General features: G+C 39.0%; 1 protein-coding gene and 1 non-coding gene across 5 annotated transcripts in view; both read right to left on the bottom strand.

The window, feature by feature from the left end:
• CKAP5 (cytoskeleton associated protein 5) overlaps window positions 1–22,008 on the bottom strand; it is a 113,518-nt gene that overhangs the window by 19,804 nt on the left and 71,706 nt on the right. For 3 of the 4 annotated variants that reach the window (XM_019412339.2, XM_019412341.2, XM_019412340.2), the window contains exons 18-36: window positions 21,239–21,333; window positions 18,499–18,556; window positions 18,284–18,409; window positions 17,529–17,668; window positions 17,155–17,329; window positions 16,278–16,391; window positions 15,083–15,211; window positions 10,520–10,714; window positions 10,007–10,142; window positions 8,610–8,698; window positions 6,005–6,130; window positions 4,606–4,755; window positions 4,124–4,327; window positions 3,778–3,913; window positions 3,142–3,335; window positions 1,809–1,981; window positions 1,549–1,572; window positions 440–613; window positions 97–217 (exon numbers count right to left, since the gene is read on the bottom strand). In XM_019412339.2, coding sequence (XP_019267884.1) covers window positions 97–217; window positions 440–613; window positions 1,549–1,572; window positions 1,809–1,981; window positions 3,142–3,335; window positions 3,778–3,913; window positions 4,124–4,327; window positions 4,606–4,755; window positions 6,005–6,130; window positions 8,610–8,698; window positions 10,007–10,142; window positions 10,520–10,714; window positions 15,083–15,211; window positions 16,278–16,391; window positions 17,155–17,329; window positions 17,529–17,668; window positions 18,284–18,409; window positions 18,499–18,556; window positions 21,239–21,333 — 2,559 coding nt within the window. The remainder of the gene's footprint in view (window positions 1–96; window positions 218–439; window positions 614–1,548; window positions 1,573–1,808; window positions 1,982–3,141; window positions 3,336–3,777; window positions 3,914–4,123; window positions 4,328–4,605; window positions 4,756–6,004; window positions 6,131–8,609; window positions 8,699–10,006; window positions 10,143–10,519; window positions 10,715–15,082; window positions 15,212–16,277; window positions 16,392–17,154; window positions 17,330–17,528; window positions 17,669–18,283; window positions 18,410–18,498; window positions 18,557–21,238; window positions 21,334–22,008) is intronic. The other variant, XM_019412342.2, reaches the window with a different exon arrangement.
• Window positions 3,540–3,651, bottom strand: LOC128776343 (small nucleolar RNA SNORD67). Its single transcript, XR_008421420.1, has one exon. It is a non-coding gene; the product is annotated as a small nucleolar RNA SNORD67 (small nucleolar RNA).

Below are 22,008 nucleotides of genomic sequence, written 5' to 3'. Positions count from 1 at the left end.
TGCCTGCCTCCGTCAAATCTGCGACCAGAATGCAGCCACCACTCGTACAGCCTCTGCTGATGATGGAATTACCGTCGTGTGTAATACCCCCATTACCTGTGTCAGAGCTTGGATGCTCGTGTTGATGTCACCACTGGCTACTTGGGAGATAATGAAATTGATTGTGGATGCTGTATTACTGTGCATGTCATCAAAGTGTGGAGAAACAGCCCGGATTCTAGAGAGCAGAGCAAAGGGAAAAAATTCAATCTTTGTTAGGAGACATCTCAGTGAGTTGGGATTATGCAATTCTCTGCTACCTCCAGGTCTTAGTAAAGAACTGCTCCCAGCCATACAGTGATCAGTTCTAAAACATTCTAATTGTACAGAGAGCTCTTTTCACATATGCACTCTTTTGATCATGCACTGCTCACCACTGAAATGAAAGAGATTCACTTACTTGGGTTCAGGAATAAGGACGGGTTCAAAAATGTCATCCAGTTTGTGCTGAACAAGCTCTGGCATTTCACATCGAACTGTACCATTGTCATTCTCAATCTCATCTAGATCCAGCTGGAATTCTCGGCGAACCATCTGGGCTGCCTCAGGATGCCCACTCATGCTTCGGGCTTGGCTAAGGGAAGCAAAAGGAGGTTCCTGAACTAAAAGAAACTTCTGAAACAAAGGACAAGAGTAGCACTGCCAGTTGCCCCAAAGCTTCAAGACAGATGTTCAACTTCTGGTTTCAGCCCCCCTGAATTATTTGAGTCCTTGAGTCTAAGGCAAATGCCTTCAATGGGCCGCAATTCATGTTCATGAATATCCTCAGAGCTGGTGGTTTTAACCTGTATTTGTAGCAGCTTCCAAATTATAAGTATTCTCTCCAGTTCACTAAAGCCGACAAACCTTGTGTTGCTATTCCAGAGGGGGCAGAAAATAATTCATCAAATATACTTATACTGACTCAAAGGTCTCTACTTGGTCACAAATTTAAGAAAAATCTAGACTGGCTGGTTCTTTTCTGATAAATTATCCAGTGTTAAGTTCTTCTAATCATAAGCACTCATCCATGCAGTGTTCAGTACATTTTAAACTTTGAGGTACAGTCATCTCTTTTTAGGGATATTCACTCTTGATAGGTCAGGGCCAGCATTACATCTAAGCAATAGGTATTTAAAGTTTTCAAATTCAAATTGGTTAAAATTAGACGAACGATACAGCCCAAAATAGAGCTGTCTTTCTTAGATGGTAGTATTTTGAGTCCCTAAGCCAATTCTGGGTTGCATGCAATTTACTCAGCCTTATCTGAAGAACAGAATCCTGAATATGACCAAGTATAACACAAGGAAGAAGGTGAACCAATAATTTAGCCACATGACATTGAGTGGCCACTTCTGCTAGCCAGTGGACTTCTGGGGAAGGCTTGACACATGGGATACTTATGGACACCCCTAACCTGTTGAGAGTTATAAACTCTAAATCAATTGCCCTCCAGAGGGGATGAATCCAAGTCAGAAGTTAGAAAGATATAAGAGCCCTGCTAATGAGAAATTAGCAGGCAGTACTTACATCCTATAAGTGCGATACATAATTCTGTCCACGGAAAAGCAGTGAAAGAAGGCACAAGACTATTTAGAAGTGGTTTTGAGACAAAGACAAAGACAATGAAGACTGAAGGATTAAACATTTGGCTACAAGACATTTACCCAGACACTCTGTCATGCATGATAATGGCTACAAGAACTCAAGATTATGTTACAGGATAAGCTCTTAGCACACAAGGCAAAGTCCACTGAGACGTTCTTAGACAATTATCTCCATCTACATACTTGAGTTTGGAGGACATGTCCTCAGCTGGTCCCTTGCGCAGCATGTTGGCATTGGAGTTTATGCTCTGTGTGCGCTGAGGTCTCTCTTCCACCTGTTTTATTGGTGCAGCAGAAGGCCTCTTTGCTGACCGCTTAATCCTCTCCTCGAGCATGCTCATATCCTTTTCAGAAAGCTATAAGAAGAAGCCAATTTATTACCACATACTCTACTAGAATATGAGGAGAATTAAAAACCTGATTGGAACACTCAAAAGAGTCAATATCCATTCACATATTGAAGCAAACAGAACCTGCCATGTTAGGGTAAATTCATTTTCAAAATACTAGCTACATTTTAAATCAACTATTGTTAAAACCTGCTATCATAAGAGAATACATGAAAGAAGGAAAGGATACAAAAAGAAAGGCCAGTAATAACTCTAAATGAAAAAATCAAAGATTAAATGATGCTTCCTCATGTTTGCTGTGTCACCACTATGTGAACTACAGGTAAGAAGCTTCACCTGTGACCATCTATAAAATTCCCATCTGCTTTATCTCCTTTGCCGACCTGTAGTGAGGATTTAATTAGATTAGTACAGCTAAAAATACATAAACACAGTGTAAATACTAGGAAGTAACTGGAATGAAGGACTGAGGTACAAGCACAAGCAAATGGCTCAAAGGCAGTAAGGAATCTGAAACAGCACCTGACGTGTCTGCAGAATGTGGCTTATGGCTGTGGGACTCTTTTGATGTGACAGGTACCAGATTCTACATCATACACGAGTACTTGTTCACTACAAAGTAAATGCACTGAAAATTACAGAGCAGATTTCTAGACAGACTATAAATCCCAGACTAGTTCTGGATTTCCTGATTCAAAACTAGCTCTCGGGGCGCCTGGGTGGCTCAGTCAGTTAAGTGTCCGACTCTTCATTTTGGTTCAAGTCATGATCTCATGTTCCGTGAGATTGAGCCCCACATCGGGTTCTGTGCTGACAGAGTGGAGCCCGCTTGGGATTCTCTCCTCTCCCTCTCTCTGTTCTTCCACTGCTCCTGCTCTCCCTCTCTTAAAAAAAAAAAAAAAAAAAAAAGCTTTCATTTTCTAAAGCAAACTGTATGAGTAGAAGGCTCAGAAAAGAAAATCTGATTTCCTGTAAGGCACATATAAATGTACTGTAACAGTCAGAGACACCCTCAAGGGTTTATCTGGACTCTAAGACACATTGATGGGTTTAGTTTAATAAAAAGTGGTAACAACTTAGCTAGAGTTGAGATGGCATGAAAGCTGAACACCTAAGTGATTCTGCAATTCACAACATGTTAAAAATGTCCACAAAAAGTCACTCACAGTTCCAATCAGTTTGAACACCTGATCCCCGTGTACATTGTACACGGTGACGATGGTATTGAGGGCAGCATTGCGCACAGCGTTGTCACGGTCTCCGATGTGAATTGCTATCTCCTTTAAGGCTTTCCCTGGGGTTGGTTGGCAAACATTCATGCCATAGGACTCGACCAGACACCCCAGTTCTTCCAGGCACTCTGATGGGGGAGGAAGATTAGACTGATGAGACCCAACACACATTTGGCATAGAGACTTATCTTCGCTAGATAAAATTTCCTTGGCATACATAAAAGACTAAAATCTTATACTGGTTCTACCTAGAATTTTTCCTTGTTTATTGCCTTCTGATAAAACACACAATAATGATGTTACAGCAAGTGCTCCTGGAAGAAAGGGATGCCTGTGAGTCAGATGGCCCCTGTGCACTTGATTTTGTCACCAGGGTGGTAACTGAGTGGTGCCCGTGTCACCGGACACTGTGGCACCACCAGTGTGCAACTCATCATTCTCACAGTCCAAATCAGAAGATTGGAATCAATCACTCAGACACTGAAGAATTGTCCTTGTTCATCTACAAACTCTTTCTTTTAGAGGTCACTGCTGCATAGACTCATGCTTCTATTTAAATTGTTGCTTCACCTGCTCTTTGCTTAGAGTTTTTGGATTTGGTTCCTTCCATGATGAAGGGGAACATCTTGCTGGCTGGGTAGACAAGGCACATCCGGTTCAGGATGGCACGGACATCTTTACGAATGACATCCTTTGGTTCTCCAACCTAGTCGACAAGGAAAATAACGACTGAGGCATTTCCTGAGTAGCAAAGGGTCCTCCCATGAGTCACTACCTTTTGGAAGAATAGGGGCACAGGAGTAAGTGGTAGAAGGTATCTTCACAGAATGAATGAAAAAGGGCGAGGGCATAAAGGATAGGAACTGAGGTCAGCCGGGAACTTGGGCAGTCTTCCAGAGTGAGAACAACGCATTACCTTGAGGATGAGATAAGGGATGAAGGAAGATGCTTCGTTCTCAGTCAGATGATATTCCTCCTCACTTAGCAGTGTGAAGAGCAATTTTAAATATTCTAGGGCTTTCATTAGGACGCTTGTATTGGTGTCAAAAAACCGCAGGGTAAGCCACTTTAAGATGAGATCCAGGCAACCAATTACACCCTCTTTTTCACTCTCCAAGTGCTTAAAACAAAAGACAAATAAGACTGTATAAAAATGTAAGTTCTATTAGGTAAGTCCTTTATAAATTTTACTAGAGTCCAAGAAGAAAATAATAGCTTTTTGAGCTATTTAGGACCTAAAATTATAGACATTTATTCTATCAAACAATAAAACAGCTCTAAAAACAGAGAACATGTTGTATTCTAGTTCCCTCTCAAGTCATGTGAATTTCTGGGTATTCACAAGGCTCAGTATTTTCACGGGTCTGAGATAATCATATTTATCTCTTGCAAACCTACATCAACCATGACAGCAAGGGCTTTGTTATGATGCTGAAAGTCTGAGTGAAACATCTCATCTTGTAGCCACTTAGCCACGCAGCTAGACATCTGAGTCTTTAGTTGCTCAATGTATTCATCCCGTGGAGTAGTAAAATTCCACTTCAGCACCTGAAAAAAAAAAAAACAGTGAAAAGGGACTGTAAGATGTTCAACTGAAATGAGGCAGAGAAGAACTCCATTTAAAAGCAGCTGCAGAAATCAATTAAATAAGATATTTTAAAATTCAACAAGATTAATTTGTAATTAAATATGAGCGCAAAATGTATTCTTGAGCTGTCATACTTCTGGAAGCTTAACTCTTAAAATCTAGGAATAGAATAACATTCAGCAGTTCTCACTACAAAGACCAATGCTCTATTATTGTATAACATGGTAGACACTGTTGGTACAATTTCAATAAGGGGAAAATTTGAAATAGCTATCAAAATTTAAGAAATACACACCATTCCAGGAGGAGTTTAATAAAGATATATTCACACATATGCACAAATGCCTACATTCAAAGATGCTTATGACAGTGTAGTTTATAACACTGAAAGACTAGAAGCAACCTAAATGTTTACATTGTAGGTTGGGGATAAAGAAAGGTACATACATATGATGTACCAATAAAAAGAATGAATGCATATAAACACGCAGATATGAATAGCCTTTAAGATATTTCGAACATCATTAAAAGAAAAGAATAAAACGCAGAACAAAGAATATGGCATGTTCCCCTGTGCATAAAAGGCAGGCCATATATTTATACATATATGATCGTATTGCATGAAATATTGACACTTCTGGAGTAACACACAAGAGCACTGGTAATAATGTCCTTCCTATGGAGGAGGACTAGAAGGGGTGACATGCTTCTCACACTACTCTCTGCACATTTCATATTGTTTGAATTAAGAAAAAACAACAACATGTATATATTGTAACAAAAAAAATTTAACTGCCTAATACTAAAATAAATCAAAAGAGAAATGACCGAACTAAGCAGATACAGTCACCAAATCTGGCTTTTATGATATCAGGCACAAGAAGGATTAAACGAGTGGCCTATTACCTATGTGTAGTTGACAAAAATCAATGAATACTTCCCATTCTTCAATTATAAAAATTAAAACGACTTTTATTTCTTTCCATTTGGAGGAAGAATAGGCAGTAGCTCCATTCCATAGTTCCTTTGGTAGGAACTAATGCTCCCATAGAGCCGTCTTAGAGAAATAAGCCATAATTTATAAGCAAAAGATTTAGTTCATTGTTACATAGTTCACAATGAAATGAATTCCAGACAGCAAAGCTATTCTTGATTACAAAGCAAAACAAAAAAGCAAAAACCTACTGAGGATTCTTATCCCTTTCTTACCTTTAATCCTTTTTCATCTTTCATTCTTTGCTCCTTTCCATTTGGAACAACAATGAAGATAGGACCAGATTTGTCTTCATCTTCCTTTAAGCTGGTTTTGCTGGGCACTTTCTTTCCTTGTGCACTCTACAGCCAAGGTTCAGGGAATACTGGTTAGGAATGTGATGGTGCTGCCCAGTAAGAGCGCACTATAAAAACCATACACTCTCCACATTGTATTCTCCATGACAGAAACAGATAAGTCACAGAATTGTGCACGTTATGTTTTTGTACAGGTTTTTCAGAAATGTTTCTAATAGCATTCTCAGGTAACTGTTGGTTAGTCCTTAGACTGGCACGCAACATAGCTGGAAAAACTCTATTACCTGTCATTGGTTTGGGTCACAGCCTTTGTTTATTGGACAGTTCTTTCTTGAAATCTTCAACACCATTTATGGTTTTCCATATTAATGACTTCCATATTAATGACATTTTGAATGACATTCACACACTTCACATCATTTAGTTGAGAAAGCTTTTCTGTTTCTCTGAATATAAAATATATCTCTAGGGGCACCTGGGTGGCTCAGTCGGTTAAGCGTCCTGGACTTCGGCTCAGGTCATGATCTCATGGTTTGTGAGTTCTAACCCTGCACTGAGCTCTGCACTGACAGTACAGAAGCTGCCTGGGATTCTCTCTCTCTGCTCCTCCCCCCCCGCCCAACGCTCTCTCCCTCTCCCTCAAAATACATAAATAAACTTAAAAAAATAAAAGTAAATATATCTCTATCATATAGCTATACCTGAGAGTCTCTGAACTTGATTCTAGGGAAACTTGCTAGAAACATTTTAAGTTATTAAAGTGGTTTTGAAAAATAATCCAAGAGTTTGAATTTTTGTATCAGATGGAAAAGAAAATAGTGAACCTCACTATGTATATTTAATTTTAAAACAGGAACCATTATTAACAAAAATGTAGGAAGAGTCCAGTATTTCTAGTAGGCCAGAATTTCTTTCTAGTTCAAACACTGAAGTCATTCAGTCAAAACAAGTATGAGATCATTTATGTGAAACTGTAAACTGCAAAAGACTTGGGGGGGGGGGGGGCGCGGTATAGCATTAAGAACAGAGTCAAAAATACTTCAAAGCACATGTGACCAAAATACTAAAATAAGCACTTGTTAAATTTGGGATGAGGACAGTGGGGGAGGACAGGAAAAGAACAGCTTCATTGGACAGCTTAGAAGATAATTACCTATTTAACTCATTGAGTTAAAGGACCATGCATATGGAAAAATAACTGTAATATTCAGATGAATAGCCAGAGTGCCCATTGTATCTGACATATAATAATAAATGCACTAGGTAATAAAATGGTTCTTAGTCTGGCATTTTTTTCATTAGTTACATGTAATTGATTAGATGGTTTTCTCTATGTATATTTGCTATTATATTTACTACCAACCGTACAGTTCTGCAATTTTCTTATATAAGTTTTAATCAATACTCTGAATACGGTGATAGGTTCTGAATCTTGGTATAGAAACTGATGACAATTTGCTGTGATTCAAAAACTTAATGAAATAAAAAGATTCCCAGGAGATTTCTGCCCTCTGCCCCCTCCCCGAAATATTTAAAGTTAAGCATTCGAACATATTTCTTTATTTTATTTTTAATTTTATGTTTGTTTATTTTTGAGAGCGAGAGAGACTGAGCATGAGTGGGAGAGGGACAGAGAGAGAGGGAGATACAGAATCTGAAGCAGGCTCCATACTCTGAGCTGTCAGCACAGAGACCGATGCGGGGCTTGAACTCACAGACCATGAGATCATGACCTGAGCCGAAGTTGGCCACCCAACCGACTGAGCCACCAGGTGCCCCTATCTTTTTAATTTTTTTTTTTTTATGTTTATTTATGTTTGAGAAAGAGGAGACAGAGTGCTAGTAGAGAAGGGGCAGAGAGAGAGAGAGAGAGAGAGAGAGAGAGAGACACACACACACACAGATCTCAAAGCAGGCTTCAGGCTCCATACTGTCAGCACAGAGCCCGACGTGGGGCTCAAAATGATGAATTGTGAGATCATGACCTGAGCCGAGTCAGACACCTAACCGACTGAGCCACCCATGTGCCCCTGAACATATATTTCTTTAAATGTCCAACTCTGCATGGATGCTAAAGGGACTGGTGATTCATCAAAATAAGTCCCACTGGTGCAGGGACAGACGGTATTTCCTTGTAGACTAATTAGGATACCTTCTAGCACGATGACTTAACTGTGCCAAGTTTGAAGGAAGCTGATCACTACCTTCCTTTTCTTAAATCAGACTCAGCCTAAGTGATTCTGCCAGAGCTACATAGGACTTCTTTCTTCACTACTGCAAATCTTCCCCAAAGGTCTGCATGACAAAACCCATGACAGCACCTCTTGAGAGCAGGATGTCTCTGTTTTGGGGCCTTATTTAAAACAAGCCACAGAAACAGGCATAAATAATTAACTTTATAATTTGATAAGATCAAGAGTGGTAATGTTTTTCATGCATAATATGATCTTTCCTAATAGAATGACATTGTGCATAAAACACACTTAAAAGCAATTCTACATCTAAGTATGCAGAGTTAACATACCTTTGCTTTAGAGGAAACTCCTAGAGCTTTGGCCTTTTTTGGATCAGGCTTGGGTTCTACAGTGCTGGAAACAGAATCTTCAACAGGTGCTTTGAGAAAAAAAGGGATCTACTATAAATATAAACTCTAGTATCACTTTGTTCTGAGCAGGTTAAATATATAATGACGAGAAGGCCTACAGTTTTAAATGTGTCAATTTAGCAAGCATTTTCAGTTAGATTTTTTTTTCCTAATCTTTTTTCAGCCTGACTTCTTTTTAAGCATAACCCTATGAAATTAACTCAATAAATCTACATCTGCTTTGCCAACATTTAAGCTGAAGTTTTTTTTTTAATTTTTTTAATTAATGTTTTTATTTATTTGTGAAAGAGAGAGAGAGAGAGACAGAGCATGAGTGGGGGAGGAAGAGAGAGAGGGGGAAACACAGAATTTGAAGCAGGCTCCAGGCTCTAAGCTGTCATCACAGAGCCCGATGGGGGGCTTGAACCCACGAACTGTGAGATCATAACCTGAGCCGAAGTCGGATGCTTAACCGACTGAGCCACCCAGGCACCCCTAAGCTGAAGTTTTAAAACTATTTTCTAAATAGCAGTTAAGAAACCTTTTCCCTAGATTGATACATCCTTAAGGACAGGGCCTGTCATCGTTGATACTCGGTATTTATCATATAGCAAGATTCCAACAAATGGTGTAATTGAATACATACTTTGATACCAACAGTTTTACACATGTAAGATTTCTAACTCTGTAGCATCAACAGTTTCTACCCCCCTAAACAGAATAATATTATTTTATTTAATAATAAAATAGTAGAGAAGGGGTTAAAGAGTAGAGTTGTATTTATACACAATGGAATTTTAACATCAGGGTGAAGAAACCAAGAATTTTCTCTAAATGATTAGTAAATGTTAGAATGGATCAACAAATGGGCAGTGCAGTGGAAGGAGGACCCATTTGGGAATGAGAAAGAGGAATTCTATGCTGGTGAATTCAGGCACTGACTGGTCGTCCCTGTACCAGTCACTTGATCTTCTGGGTTTCTTCATCTGTTAATAAAGGGGATTAAACTAGATGGTCCCAGTTCCCCCTCTAACTATAATATCCAATAGCAGAAAACAGTATAGAAACCTTAAAAATAAGATGGAGCACTTGCTTTCTGGAGTATTTCAATACATTATTCCAAACCCCTTTTTTGGACTTGGAAACCAAATTAATCATCTTCATACCTTCAGCATAGTTCATAGCATAAAACTTCTCAAGTGTTTGTGGTAGGAGGGTAAAGAGGGCGGGCGGGAGGGCAGGCCTACGATCTAAGCTGTTAGGGAAAATGGTAAAAAATGAAAGCTTGATTTCTTTTTCGAGTTCCCCTGGGCTTAACCCTCTCAAAATACCATTACCTGAAGCTGGCTGGAATTTGGCTGGAGCTGACCCTCCCATCGGTTTGGAAGCTGCTTTAGCAGATGCAGCAGGCTTGGCTGGCATGTTAGCTTTGGCTTTCTCTAGCATGGCCAGTACCTGATCTTTAGAAGTTGGCTAGGGAGACAATGTAACAGGAGAGGTGAGAGGTCACAGACATGATACACTCATACTATGCTTACTAACAGAGCTGCTGTCAAACACATCCTTGAGCTCCTACTTTTGAAATATCAATGAAATAAGGGAGGCGGCACACAGTGCAAGAGAAATAACACACATTATGAAGTCACACTAAATTAGCTACCATTCTAGAAGGTCACAATTTTCTGCAGAGTAAGGTTCTTTGAGTTCTACACACTGTTAAATATTACATTTTTGCTACCTTGGGATTTCAAGTGAAACTCTTAGGAGGTAATATGATCTCCTGCCGATATCAATTCATGTTCAATATTTTTCTAATGGCTTTTAACAGCAGCAACAACAGGAAGCAGTACCTTTAGTTTCCCAGTGGCCTTGGCCATTTTCTCATATCCCAAGTGCATCATGAAGAATGGCAAGGCATCTTGGGCCTTCTTCCGCACATCTCCATTACGGTCCTCCAGGCAGGAGTAGAGATGAGGAACACAAAGGATGAGGTCTGTGGGGGTGGAACGAAGACTCGGCAGTTTCTCAGCCAACCAGCCCAGAAGCTGCCAAAGGAAACAAAGACCAGTGACACACTTCAAGTGGGAAAGTATCACTTACGATCTTAGGCTTAATGATTCCATCAGTACGAAACACTGAATGAGTTCTTACACTACAACTTTCCAAAATAAAATCAGTAATTTTTATTGTTCAAAAAATTTACTATACTTAAATAATAGGACACAAAGAAGATAATCTTCCTACAGATAAAAACATGGTTCCCTGGACCATAGTTGGGCATTAAATTATAAAGCTTTAATAGTTGTTAATGCATTTTAAAGATGAAAAACTTTCACTTCACTTCTTTAAAATTTCTAAGAATTATTCAGTAGAGAAGATGCAGAACACTGATTTGATCAGAAGAGGACAAATTCTACTACAACTTCTATTTCAGCCTTACATCGACAGTTTCTCTCTATTCCTTTAAAATAATTCATATCTGTATGTATTTTTTAAGTCTTTATTAATTTTTTTAAAATTTATTTTGAGAGAGAGAGAGTGCACATAAGCGGGAGAGGGGCAGAGAGAAAGGGAGACAGAATCCCAAGCAGGCTCTGCACTGGCAATGCAAGAGCCCGACATGGGGCTCAAACCTATGAGCTATGAGAGAATGAATGACCTGAGCCAAAACCAAGAATTGGACGCTTAATCAACTGAGCCACCCAGGCGCCCCTGTATTTATTTTTTAACTGAAGTTTTTATTGAAATGATTATAGTTACATGGAGTTATAAGAAGTTAATACAGAGATCCCGTGCACATTTTGCTCAGTTTCCACTAACAGTAGCTGTATACAAAATTATATTATAGTATAACTAGCAGGATACTGACACTGATACAATCCACTGATCTTGTTCAGACATCCCCAGCTTTACTATTCTCATTTGTGACTGTGTGTACATTTAGTTCTGTACACTTTTATCACACGTTAGTACATCTGCCACCACAGTCAAGATTTTATTTTTTTTAAGAATATATTTTTTATTTATTTTGAGAGAGAGCACAAGTGGGGGAGAGGCAAAGAGAGAGAGGGAGAAAGAATCTCAAGCAGCCTCCACACTATCCACAAAGAGCTCAATGTGGGGCTCGAACACTCCAACCGAGAGATCATAACTTGAGCTGAGATCAAAGAGTTGGGAGCTTAACCAACTGCGCCACTCAGGCACCCCCATAAATTTTCATTTTTACAGAATAAATGTATAAGATCAAAATCACTGGGTCATATAGTAACTACATATTTAGTTTTATAAAAAGCTAAACTCTTTTCCCAGAGTGGCTGTACCATTTTACATTTCCTCTAACAGAATGTTCAAATTTCTCTACATCCTTGCCAGCATCTGGTATTATTACTTTCTTTATTTTAGTAATTCTGATAGTTGCATAGGGATGTGTCACTGTAGTTTTAATTTGCATTTCCCTTATTGCTAATACTACTGAACAACTTTCATGGGCTTATTTGCCAGCTGCATATCCTCTTCTGTAAAACATCTGTTCATGTCTTTTGCACATTTCCTTTCCTTTTTTTTTTTAAAAGTAGGCTCTACATCCAATATGGGCTTGAACTCATGACCCTGAGATCAAGAGTTGCATGCTCTCTGACTGAACAAGCCAGATGCCCCATCTTTTGCCCATTTTGTTTTTTTTTTTTTTTTTTAATTTTTTTTTTTAACGTTTTTTATTTATTTTTGAGACAGAGAGAGACAGAGCATGAACGGGGGAGGGGCAGAGAGAGAGGGAGACACAGAATCGGAAGCAGGCTCCAGGCTCTGAGCCACCAGCCCAGAGCCCGATGCAGGGCTCGAACCCACAGACCGTGAGATCATGACCTGAGCTGAAGTCGGACGCTTAACCGACTGAGCCACCCAGGCGCCCCTCTTCTTTTTTTTTAAGTAGGCTTCATGCCCATCGTGAAGCCCAACGTGGGGCTCGAATTCATGACCTGAGCTGAGATCAAGTTGGATGCTCAACCGACTGAGCCACCCAGGCCCCCCTTGCTCATTTTCTAATTAGATTTTTTTTTTTTTTTTTTTTACTGTTTTGAGAATTCTTTACATACATATTCTAAGTAATGGTCCTTTATTGGATGTAAAGTTTATAAATATTGTCTCCTGCTCTGTAGCTGACTTTCATCATCTTCACATGGTCTTTTGCACAGTAAAAGTTCTTAATTTTTAATGAGGTCCAACTTACCAAGTTCTCCCTTTGATGGGATTGTGGTTTTGGTGTCAAGTCTAAGAATTCTTTGCCTGAAGAATTTCTGTATTCTGAAGGTTTTCACTGATGTTATCTTTAAAAGTTCTACAGTTTTATGTTCTACATTTAAGTCCATGATCCATTTTGAGTTAATTTTTGTGTTAAATGAAAGGTTTAGGTTGAGGTTTATTGTTCTATCTATAGATGTCAAAGGCTCTAGAATCACTTGTTGAAAAGGCCAGCCTTCCTGCACTAAATTACTTTGGCAACTTAGTCAAAAATTAGTTGATCAGATTTGTGTGGGTCTATTTCTTGGTTTCCTCTTCAGTTCTATTGACCTGTGTCTGTCCTCTCCTCCCCCGACCACCCATACCAGTTTCTTGATTATGTTAACAATACGTGAGTCTTAATATATGGTAGAGTGATTATTTCCATGTTTTTCTTCTTTGTCAAGATTGTTTTAGCTAGAATATAAATTTTAGGATAAACCTGTCTCTATAAAAAAACTTGCTGCAAGTTTGGTGGGAATTACATTAAACCTATAGATCAATTTGGGGAGAAGTGACATCCCTGCTACATTGAGCCTTCCCATCTATGAACATGGCATGTCTTTCCATCTATTTGGGTCTTCCTAAATAGATGAATTCTTTCAACAGTATTCTGTAATTTCCAGTATACACACTCACTCTGTAGTTGTTTTGCTAAGTGTACATGTAAGGATTTCATTTTCTTTGGAGTGACTGTAAATGGTCCTGTCTTTCATTTCAGTTTCTGTATATACACTGTATTATAAAGAAATGTGATTGATTTTTGTGTGTTAATTTTGTATCCTGCAGTCTTACTGAACTCATTTATTAGCTCTAGGAGTTTACTTGTAGATTCCTTAGGATTTTCTATGTAGACAGTCATGTTATCTGCAATTAAGGATAGTTTCACTTATTTTTTTTCCAACCTTTCATCTTTTTTTTTTTTTTAATTTTTTCCTTTTTTGGGGAGAGAGGGGGGAGAGAGGGGCAGAGATAGAGAGGAAGAGGGGGAAAGAGAGAGGACCTCAAATAGGCTCCATACTCAGTGTTCAGGGTGAAGCCCAAAGCAGGGCTCGATCCCATGACCCTGGAAACATGACCTGAGCCAAAATCAAGAGTGTATGCTCAACCGACTGAGCCACCCAGGCGCCCCGTCTTCCATTTCTTTTTCTTGCATCGCTGCAGTGCCCAGAACTTGCCAGACTATGCTGATTAACAGTAGTGAAAACATATCATTTCTAATCGTAGGAGGAAAGCATTCAGTCTTTCACCACTAAGTATGACATTACCTATATAAGTTTTTTGTAGATGCGCTCTAGCAAGAAGACGTAGTTCTCTTCTATTACTAACTTGCTCAGAGTTTTTGTCATGAATAGATGCTGGATTTTCTCAAATCCTTTTTTTGTGTCAACTGATACAATTATATGATTTTTCTTCTTTGGCCTGTTGGTACTGATGGATTTTTGAATGTTGAATTCTATTTTTATGTTCTGATTAAAACCTCTTGAACCTTGAGTTCAAGAAAAGAGAAAATTTCACAAAAAGGCTAGTCCTTTAAAAAATTCTATTTTTAGGGTGCCTGGGTGGCTCAGTCGTTAAGCACCTGACTTTGGCTCAGGTCATGATCTTACAGTTTGTGAGTTTGAGTCCCACATGAGGTGAGTTTGAGCCCCACTTTGGGTAAAACACAAGTTCTGGTAAACCCCTCTTCTCTCTCTCAACCCCTTACTCACTGTGTCCTCTCTCTCAAAAAATAATTTTTATTGTTAAAAAAAGTATATGAGGTGTGCCTGGGTAGCTCTGTCAGTTAAGCATCTGACTTCTGGCTCAGGTCATGATCTTGCAATACGTGAGTTCAAGCCCCGCATCAGGCTCTGTGCTGACAGCTCGGAGCCTGGAGCTTGCTTTGGAATCTGTGTCTCCTCTCTCTCTCAAAAATAAATAAATTAAAAAAGAAAAAAAAAATTTTTTTTAAAGTATATGAAAGGGGGGAAAAAAAGAGGTACATGAGTATAAAAGCTCCAGGAATTTGGTTTCATTTTATTAACTGTTTCATAATGAAACTCAATTCTACCTCTACACGCATATTTATTAGGCAGGTCCACACCTAAGAAGGTAAAAGACATGAGTAAACACATTGTATATGTAGTACTTACCTCTTGCCTCAAGAAAGGATTTTCCTTTTTGAGTTCTTCAGAAAGATCTTCTCCCTCCAGCCATTCCTTCATGCCTGTCTGTTCTGCCCAAGCATTCACAGTCGCTAGGGCAGCCGCCCGAACATTGTTCTGAAGGGAGGAGAAAATTAGTAAAGATAGTATCAGTTATGGTTTGGAGATAGGGAGTGAAAAAGGTTGTTACTTTGGGGATATGAACAATGGAGGTTTCTCTAAGGTCCACATGAACATACTTGGAATCAACTTCTCTGACACAGAATCTAGTTCTATGGTTGTACTGAAAATCTAAAGTAGAAACATAAAACTCCATTGTAAAGATCTTGTCGGTTAAATCAGACAAAAACAGTCACCTGGGTATAACATATCATGTAAGAGGAATTAACTCAGAGGTTCTGTTCCCTGAATCTCTGGGACTGTTATATCCATGGTTATCTGCTAAAGAATGTAATTCCACATGGTAGAAAACTCAAGAGTTAGAATCAAATTACTAACAATTTGCCCGAACACTTACGTTTTCCTATTAATTTGCATTTGTAGCATGAGGACTTACTGACATGAAAAATATTAAAATATCCCATTAAAATATCCCATTAAAATATCCCATTAAAATATCACATTAAATGAATTGCACAAAAATAAAGACACATTCAAATATTCAATCTAGGGCTAAATATGAGGCTTGCTACTTTCAAGGAGACTGATTCTAGGACTGTGAAACTGCAAGTACTGGAAGATTCTGCTCCAGTGGTCCAGAACAAGGTGGAAAATAAAGGACCCCCAAATTCATAAACTTATTCACTCTTTTTAACAGCACTTATAACAACGATGTCATAATCCTAATAGCCAACATTTTTTGAGTGCACACTATAGGAGACACTAATAGGTATCTTAGGTACAGATTATTTAGTTCTATAGCAATGAAATTTCATAGATAACAACACTGAACCTCAAAGAAGATAAATAACTTATCTAAGGGTCACAAAGCTAGTGACCTATCTGTTCACCTTCATATTTCCTGGAGGTAAAGATGTTTACTATTTTCCTTCTAATGTTCTCTTCCCTGCAAAGTTTATAGACTGTGTATGTGTACTCTTACATGTACATCTAAGAATTATTCTTAGCCCACGAACATGTCTGGCCTATTCCAAAAAGGAGTGAGGTCAGGAGTCAGGCTTACCTTGCTGTCTCCAAGGACTGTGATGATAGGGATGCCTAAGTTCTTCACATGTTGCTTGATATTTGGTCCCATTGCTACGGCCAGCTGCTGGAGGATATTCAATGTTTGTTGCACCTAAGTGGGAAAGAACCAACACTTGAAACCATGAGCAGGCTATGTTCAAAGTTTTTTAAGTTTGCTGCTAAGTAGTCATTGCAATAGAAAGTTTTGGGCCTATTTAAGAGACAGGGAAGTCAGTTTGTTATGATGCTATTCTAATTAGCTTATGGTTAATTTTTAGGTGGTGGCCTTTCATCATCAGTTCATAAAGCTTGAATACGAGAATTTTAGACCAGGGGCATCTGAGTGGCTCAGTCAATTGAGTGTCTGACTTTGGCTTAGGTCATGATCTCACAGTTCCTGGGTTCAAGCCCCATGTCAGGCTTTGTGCTGACAGCGCAGAGCCTGATTTGGATTCTCTCTCTCAAAAATAAACAAAAAAAAAAAAAAAAAAAAAAGAATTTTACAACAGAGAGGGTAATTTTATAATTTTAAAGGTAAAGCCTAGCTTAAGAAAATTCTCACATAAAAACCCAAATTTAAAAATTAGAAATTAAGCATGTTTATATGTATTACGAGCAGTTTTATATAAAGATATTTAATATTAGAGTCCTATAAAAAGCAAATCTGAGATTCATGAAAATTTGATTAATAAACCTGCTGTCTACCAACCTATCTGGAGGCACACTTAAGAGATTAAAGGAAGCTATTTCTAGTTCAAAGAAAATAAAGTGACCACCCATTTTTTTTTTGCAGATGAAGGTTAGTATTTAAAAGGGACTTCCTTCAGAGAAGAAGGGAGGGAGAGAAAAAGAACAGGTATATATGTTCTACGTACCAAGATTTTATTTGAATCATTGAGTCGACCCTTCAAGGCAGTTGGCAGTTCACCTATATTCGGTTGGATAAATTTGGCTTCATTGATAATACCTGCCACTTCATCTAGACCTTCTTTCCTGATCTTCCAATTCTTGTCACCAATCTTAGACACCAACTCTGAAGTGATTTTATCACTGAAAAAGCAAGGATGGAATCTTTAATTCCAGACTCCTAAAGAAATAATTATGTCACAGAAGTACTCTTGACTGAGAAAGAGAAGGTACCATTAGGAATTCACTAAAACAAAACAAAAAACAAAACAAAACAAACAAACAAACAAACAAACAAACAAACTGCTACAAAAATCCAATAAACCATTTGCAACAAACCTACCTGATTTCTGTCCTCGGCAAAAGATCCACAACATCATTGCCCCCCTCATCTGGTTCATCTCCATCTTCTCCTTCATCTGTACCACTTATGCTGTGTTTGGAAATCCCTCTGGTTGGAGCAGGTGGGCTCTGTCCCTGCATCTACACACAAACAAATCAGTGAGTCCAATGAACTTGATGAAGGGTATGAGAGCAAACAAGTTAGAGAATGGGACTATGTCAAACTTTCCTACTCTTTCATACTACTTAATATTTACACAGTATGTATTTTAATTCCTAGATTCCAAATTTGAGACTATCTAGCAAAAGGCATTTTTATACAAACCTATTAGAATCTGACTTTTCAATCATAAAGCTGTCTTTTGACTTGTAAGCCCAAGAAATACAGAGCAAGTCTGCCCAAACTCAGCCATTTCAATTAAAAAGTTTATTCAAGGAAGGTCAAGTTTCTTTTATTTAAAATTATTTTAAATGTTAATTAGTATGCTTTCTGAATAGGCAGCATATTCAAAATGTTTGATACCCAAAGGTACAAAAGACCTAAAGAGGAAAATCTCCCCTCCTGTACCACAGCTATCCAGTTGGCTGCCTCACAGACAAAGCCATCAATTTCTTATGAACTCTTCCCAGGGTATTTTATGCATATAAAAATAAATACATATATATTCTTCATTCCAAAGGGTTAAAAGCTTACACTTAACTAATATGAGCATTCTCATGTCTACCAATGGATTGTATCATTTCTGGGAACTTTACCTTCTCAAATTCTGCATCTATCTGGGAGAGGAGGGCAGGCTTCTCATCTTCAAAGAACATTCGCAAAGAGGGGCCAACATACAGATACATCACACCAAGCAGGGTGATGGCGGAAGTCCTCACAGCCTGGCAGACAGAGCAAAAAGAACTTTCTAAATGAGAACAGAACCACAGGGATGGCTGCAATGTTCCTGCATATGCTGGTATGTACTCACTGGGTTTGTTGCAGCAAGAGCTGTCTTCACATTGCTAATGAAAGCTTTCACATTCAGCCTAGAAGAAATAACATTTAGAATTAACAAATGAAACCCTCAAAATACTCAACAGAATTTTATTTTTATTTATTTTGAAAGAGAGAGAGAGAGAGAGAGAGAGAGAGAGAGAGAGAGAGAGAGAGAGAAGGCGTATGCGCACAAGCAGGGGAGGGGCAGAAAGAGAAGGAGAAAGAGAATCCCAAGCAGGCTCCTCACTGTCAGCACAGAGCCTGATGCAGGCCTTGAACTCACAAACCATGAGACCATGACCTGAGCCAAGATCAAGAGTTGGATGGTTAACCAACTGAGCCACCCAGGCACCGCTACTCAACAGTTTTATAAAGCCAAGACTCTAGGACTGGCTCCCTTTGGCTATGTCCCCAAGTCTCACTTATTCTGTTTCTAGACTCATTTAAAGTGAGCATTAAATACTGTCTGCATGCTCATTGCTCCTAAATCCCATTGATGACCTCTCTCCTGAACTCCATTCATATATCCATGTAGCCTTTGAAACATTTTCCTTAGAATGTCTAGTAGGTGTCACACATCTCTTAAGGTCAAAACTCCTGTCCACACCCTAAACCCAAATCCTATTCTTCCCACGGTCTTCCCTACTTCAGCAAAGAACTACATCATTCCTCCATTTGCTCAGGCCATCCTTGACTCCTCTCTCTCCTATACCCATTTTCCTGTTCAGTTCTCTCAAATATATTCTGACTCCTAAGGCTTCCATCTCTACAAACTATGCCTAAGCCACTATTATTTTCTTAAAGGATTATGCCAATAGCTTACTAATTAGTCTCCTTGAGTCTCACTATCTGTTCTCTCTGACTAGAGTCCAAATGATCCTACTACTCTTTTGCTCAAAACCATCTAGTGGTTTCGAACTTACTCAAAGCTTTGAGGCTCTAAGTGACCTGGCCCTGTTCTTTCTTGCATCTTGTCTCCTCCTCCTCCCTACCACCCAACTCATTCCCCTTCAGCTACATACTGAAAAACAATCACTCCTTGCTATTTTTAAATACATCACACATGCTCCTACTACAGGGCTTTTGCAATTGCTGTTCCCTTGGCCTAGAATGATCTTTTCCCAGATTGTCACAGCTAGCCACCTCAGGTCCTAATGGTCTCTGCTCAAATGTCATTTTCTCAGGAAGGACCATCCCAACCACTCCTAGGTAATACTACCTAACTTCTTATCCTTTATTTTTATTCCATTGTCCCTGTACCTCCGGATATTCTTTTCACTACCTATCGTCATCTGCTCTTACTGAAATATGAGTCTTATGAAAGCAAGAATTTAATCTTGTCTATAATGTATTCCTAGGGACTAGAACAAATGACTGAAACACCATAAAGTGCTCAATATGTAGTTGTTGAATAAATGAAAGATCATGGACAAATTAAAAAGAGGAAAACAGGGGCGCCTAGGTGGCTCAGTCGGTTAAGCGTCCGACTTCGGCTCAGGTCATGATCTCACGGTCCGTGAGTTCGAGCCCCGCATCGGGCTCTGTGCTGACAGCTCAGAGCCTGGAGCCTGCTTCAGATTCTGTGTCTCCCTCTCTCTCTGACCCTCCCCCGTTCATGCTCTGTCTCTGTCTCAAAAATAAATAAACATTAAACAAAAAAATTAAAAAAAAAAAAAAAAAAAGAGGAAAACATTCACCTGGCTTTTATGCCATGCCAGGAGATTAGTTTTACACCAAAAATTATACAATTTTGAAGGGATTTTAACAATACCCTCAACTATAAATACAGACACACAAGCCTTTGCTTGAATGACACCTGAATAACTTCGAGACTAGTAACTCTTCATTTGGTAGAACATAGAAAACTACTTTACAAGACATTAAGAGGTGTGTTGTAACAAGCAGCATGGCACATAGTAGAAAGGCTGCATAGTATAGCAGTTATGGTATTCTCTCTTGGACAGAACGCCTGGATTCAAATCTTGGCTTTGCCACTTCTGAACTGTGACTTGGACAGATTACTTCAGCTTCCTGTGCCCCAATTTCCACACTTATAAAATGGGAATAACAATACCTCATGTAGGTAGTTTTTATGAGAATGAAATTAAAGGAATTATTATTTAGAAAGTGACTGGCATAAGGGCACCTGGGTGGCTCAGTCAGTTAAATGTCCAACTCTTGATTTTGGCCCAGGTCATGATCTCAGTTTGGGGGATGGGGCCCTGCATCTGGCTCCTCACTGACAGCACAGAACCTGCTTGGGATTCTCTCTCTCCCCTCCCTGCCCCCCTGCCCCCCTCTCCCTGCTCGCGTTCTCTCTCAAAATAAATAAATAAAACAAAAAAAAAAAAAAAAGAAGAAAGCGCCTGGCATAAAGAAAGCTCTATAAAATTTTGTTAAACAAGTATGTTCAAATGCAAATAAGTTAGATAAGCTTCTCTGCTGCCTGACCTTGAGAGCCCTTAATTCACCAAGGTGCATGATAGTTCTCTAAACAAATGTGATTACATGTAAGAATTTCCAAATGCATTTGACTCGGTCTTCTCAGAACTGGCTTTTCTGTGGGACAATTGTTAACACTTAAGGAAAAACAACTTAGAGAACTCTAAAGTTAGTGGATATGAAAAGCTCTGGCTTCTCAGAAATAGCAGAGATAGTTGAACAAACAGAATCACCAGTTAGAGATTAGCAAAATATTTAATTATTTTGTACCTGATTTCTTTCTGACTTACCCAGAAAAACCAAATTCTTTTATTGCATTTGATAGCCAATTCAGAGTTTCTGATTGATTCTTGGGATTCTTCTGTGAGAAAGCCATGGACATAACCTGGAGTGAAAGAGGGAAAAAACAAAAACAAATATGTGCTTTTTCTCATATTTCTCACAGAAATGTGGTATGGCATTAAGGCAGAAGTGGATTAGGAGTGGCTTTTCCAACGCCGACAGAACTACGAGAATGCCTTACGAATGAAATATTTAACTCACACAAGAAAATGACGTAAGTGACATAGTATTTTTTTTTTTTTTTGAGAGCAAGAGGGAGGGAGAGTGTGGGTGAGCAGGGGAGGGGCAGAGGGACGGAGGGAGGGGAGGGAGGGAGAGAGAGAGTCTTAAGCAGGATCCATGATGTGGGGCTCTATCTCACAACCGTGAGATCATGATCTGAGCCAAAATAAAGAGTTGGATGCTTAACTGACTGAGCCACCCAGGCTCCCTTGTAACAGGAGTATTAAAAAGCATTCTTGACTTTACAACTTTTCCTTAGTGATCACTCTGGATTATAATGCCTTAGGAGAAAATTATTCTCATCTTTTTTTATTTTAATTCTTAATGTTTATTTACTTGAGAAAGAGTGAGAGCAAGAGAGAGTGCGCATGCACAAATGGGGTAAGGGCAGAGACAGAGAGGGAGGCACAGAATCTGAAACAGGCTCCAGGCTCTGAGCTGTCAGCACAGAGCCCGATGTGGTGCTGGAACTCCGAACAGTTAGATCATGACCTGA

This window comes from Panthera pardus, unplaced genomic scaffold (genome assembly GCF_024362965.1).
Source record: "Panthera pardus isolate Hobbes unplaced genomic scaffold, ASM2436296v1 HiC_scaffold_12, whole genome shotgun sequence".
NCBI lineage: Eukaryota > Metazoa > Chordata > Mammalia > Carnivora > Felidae > Panthera > Panthera pardus.
The sequence above is the reverse complement of the archived record's forward strand: the minus strand, read 5'-3'. Positions and strand labels throughout refer to the sequence as shown.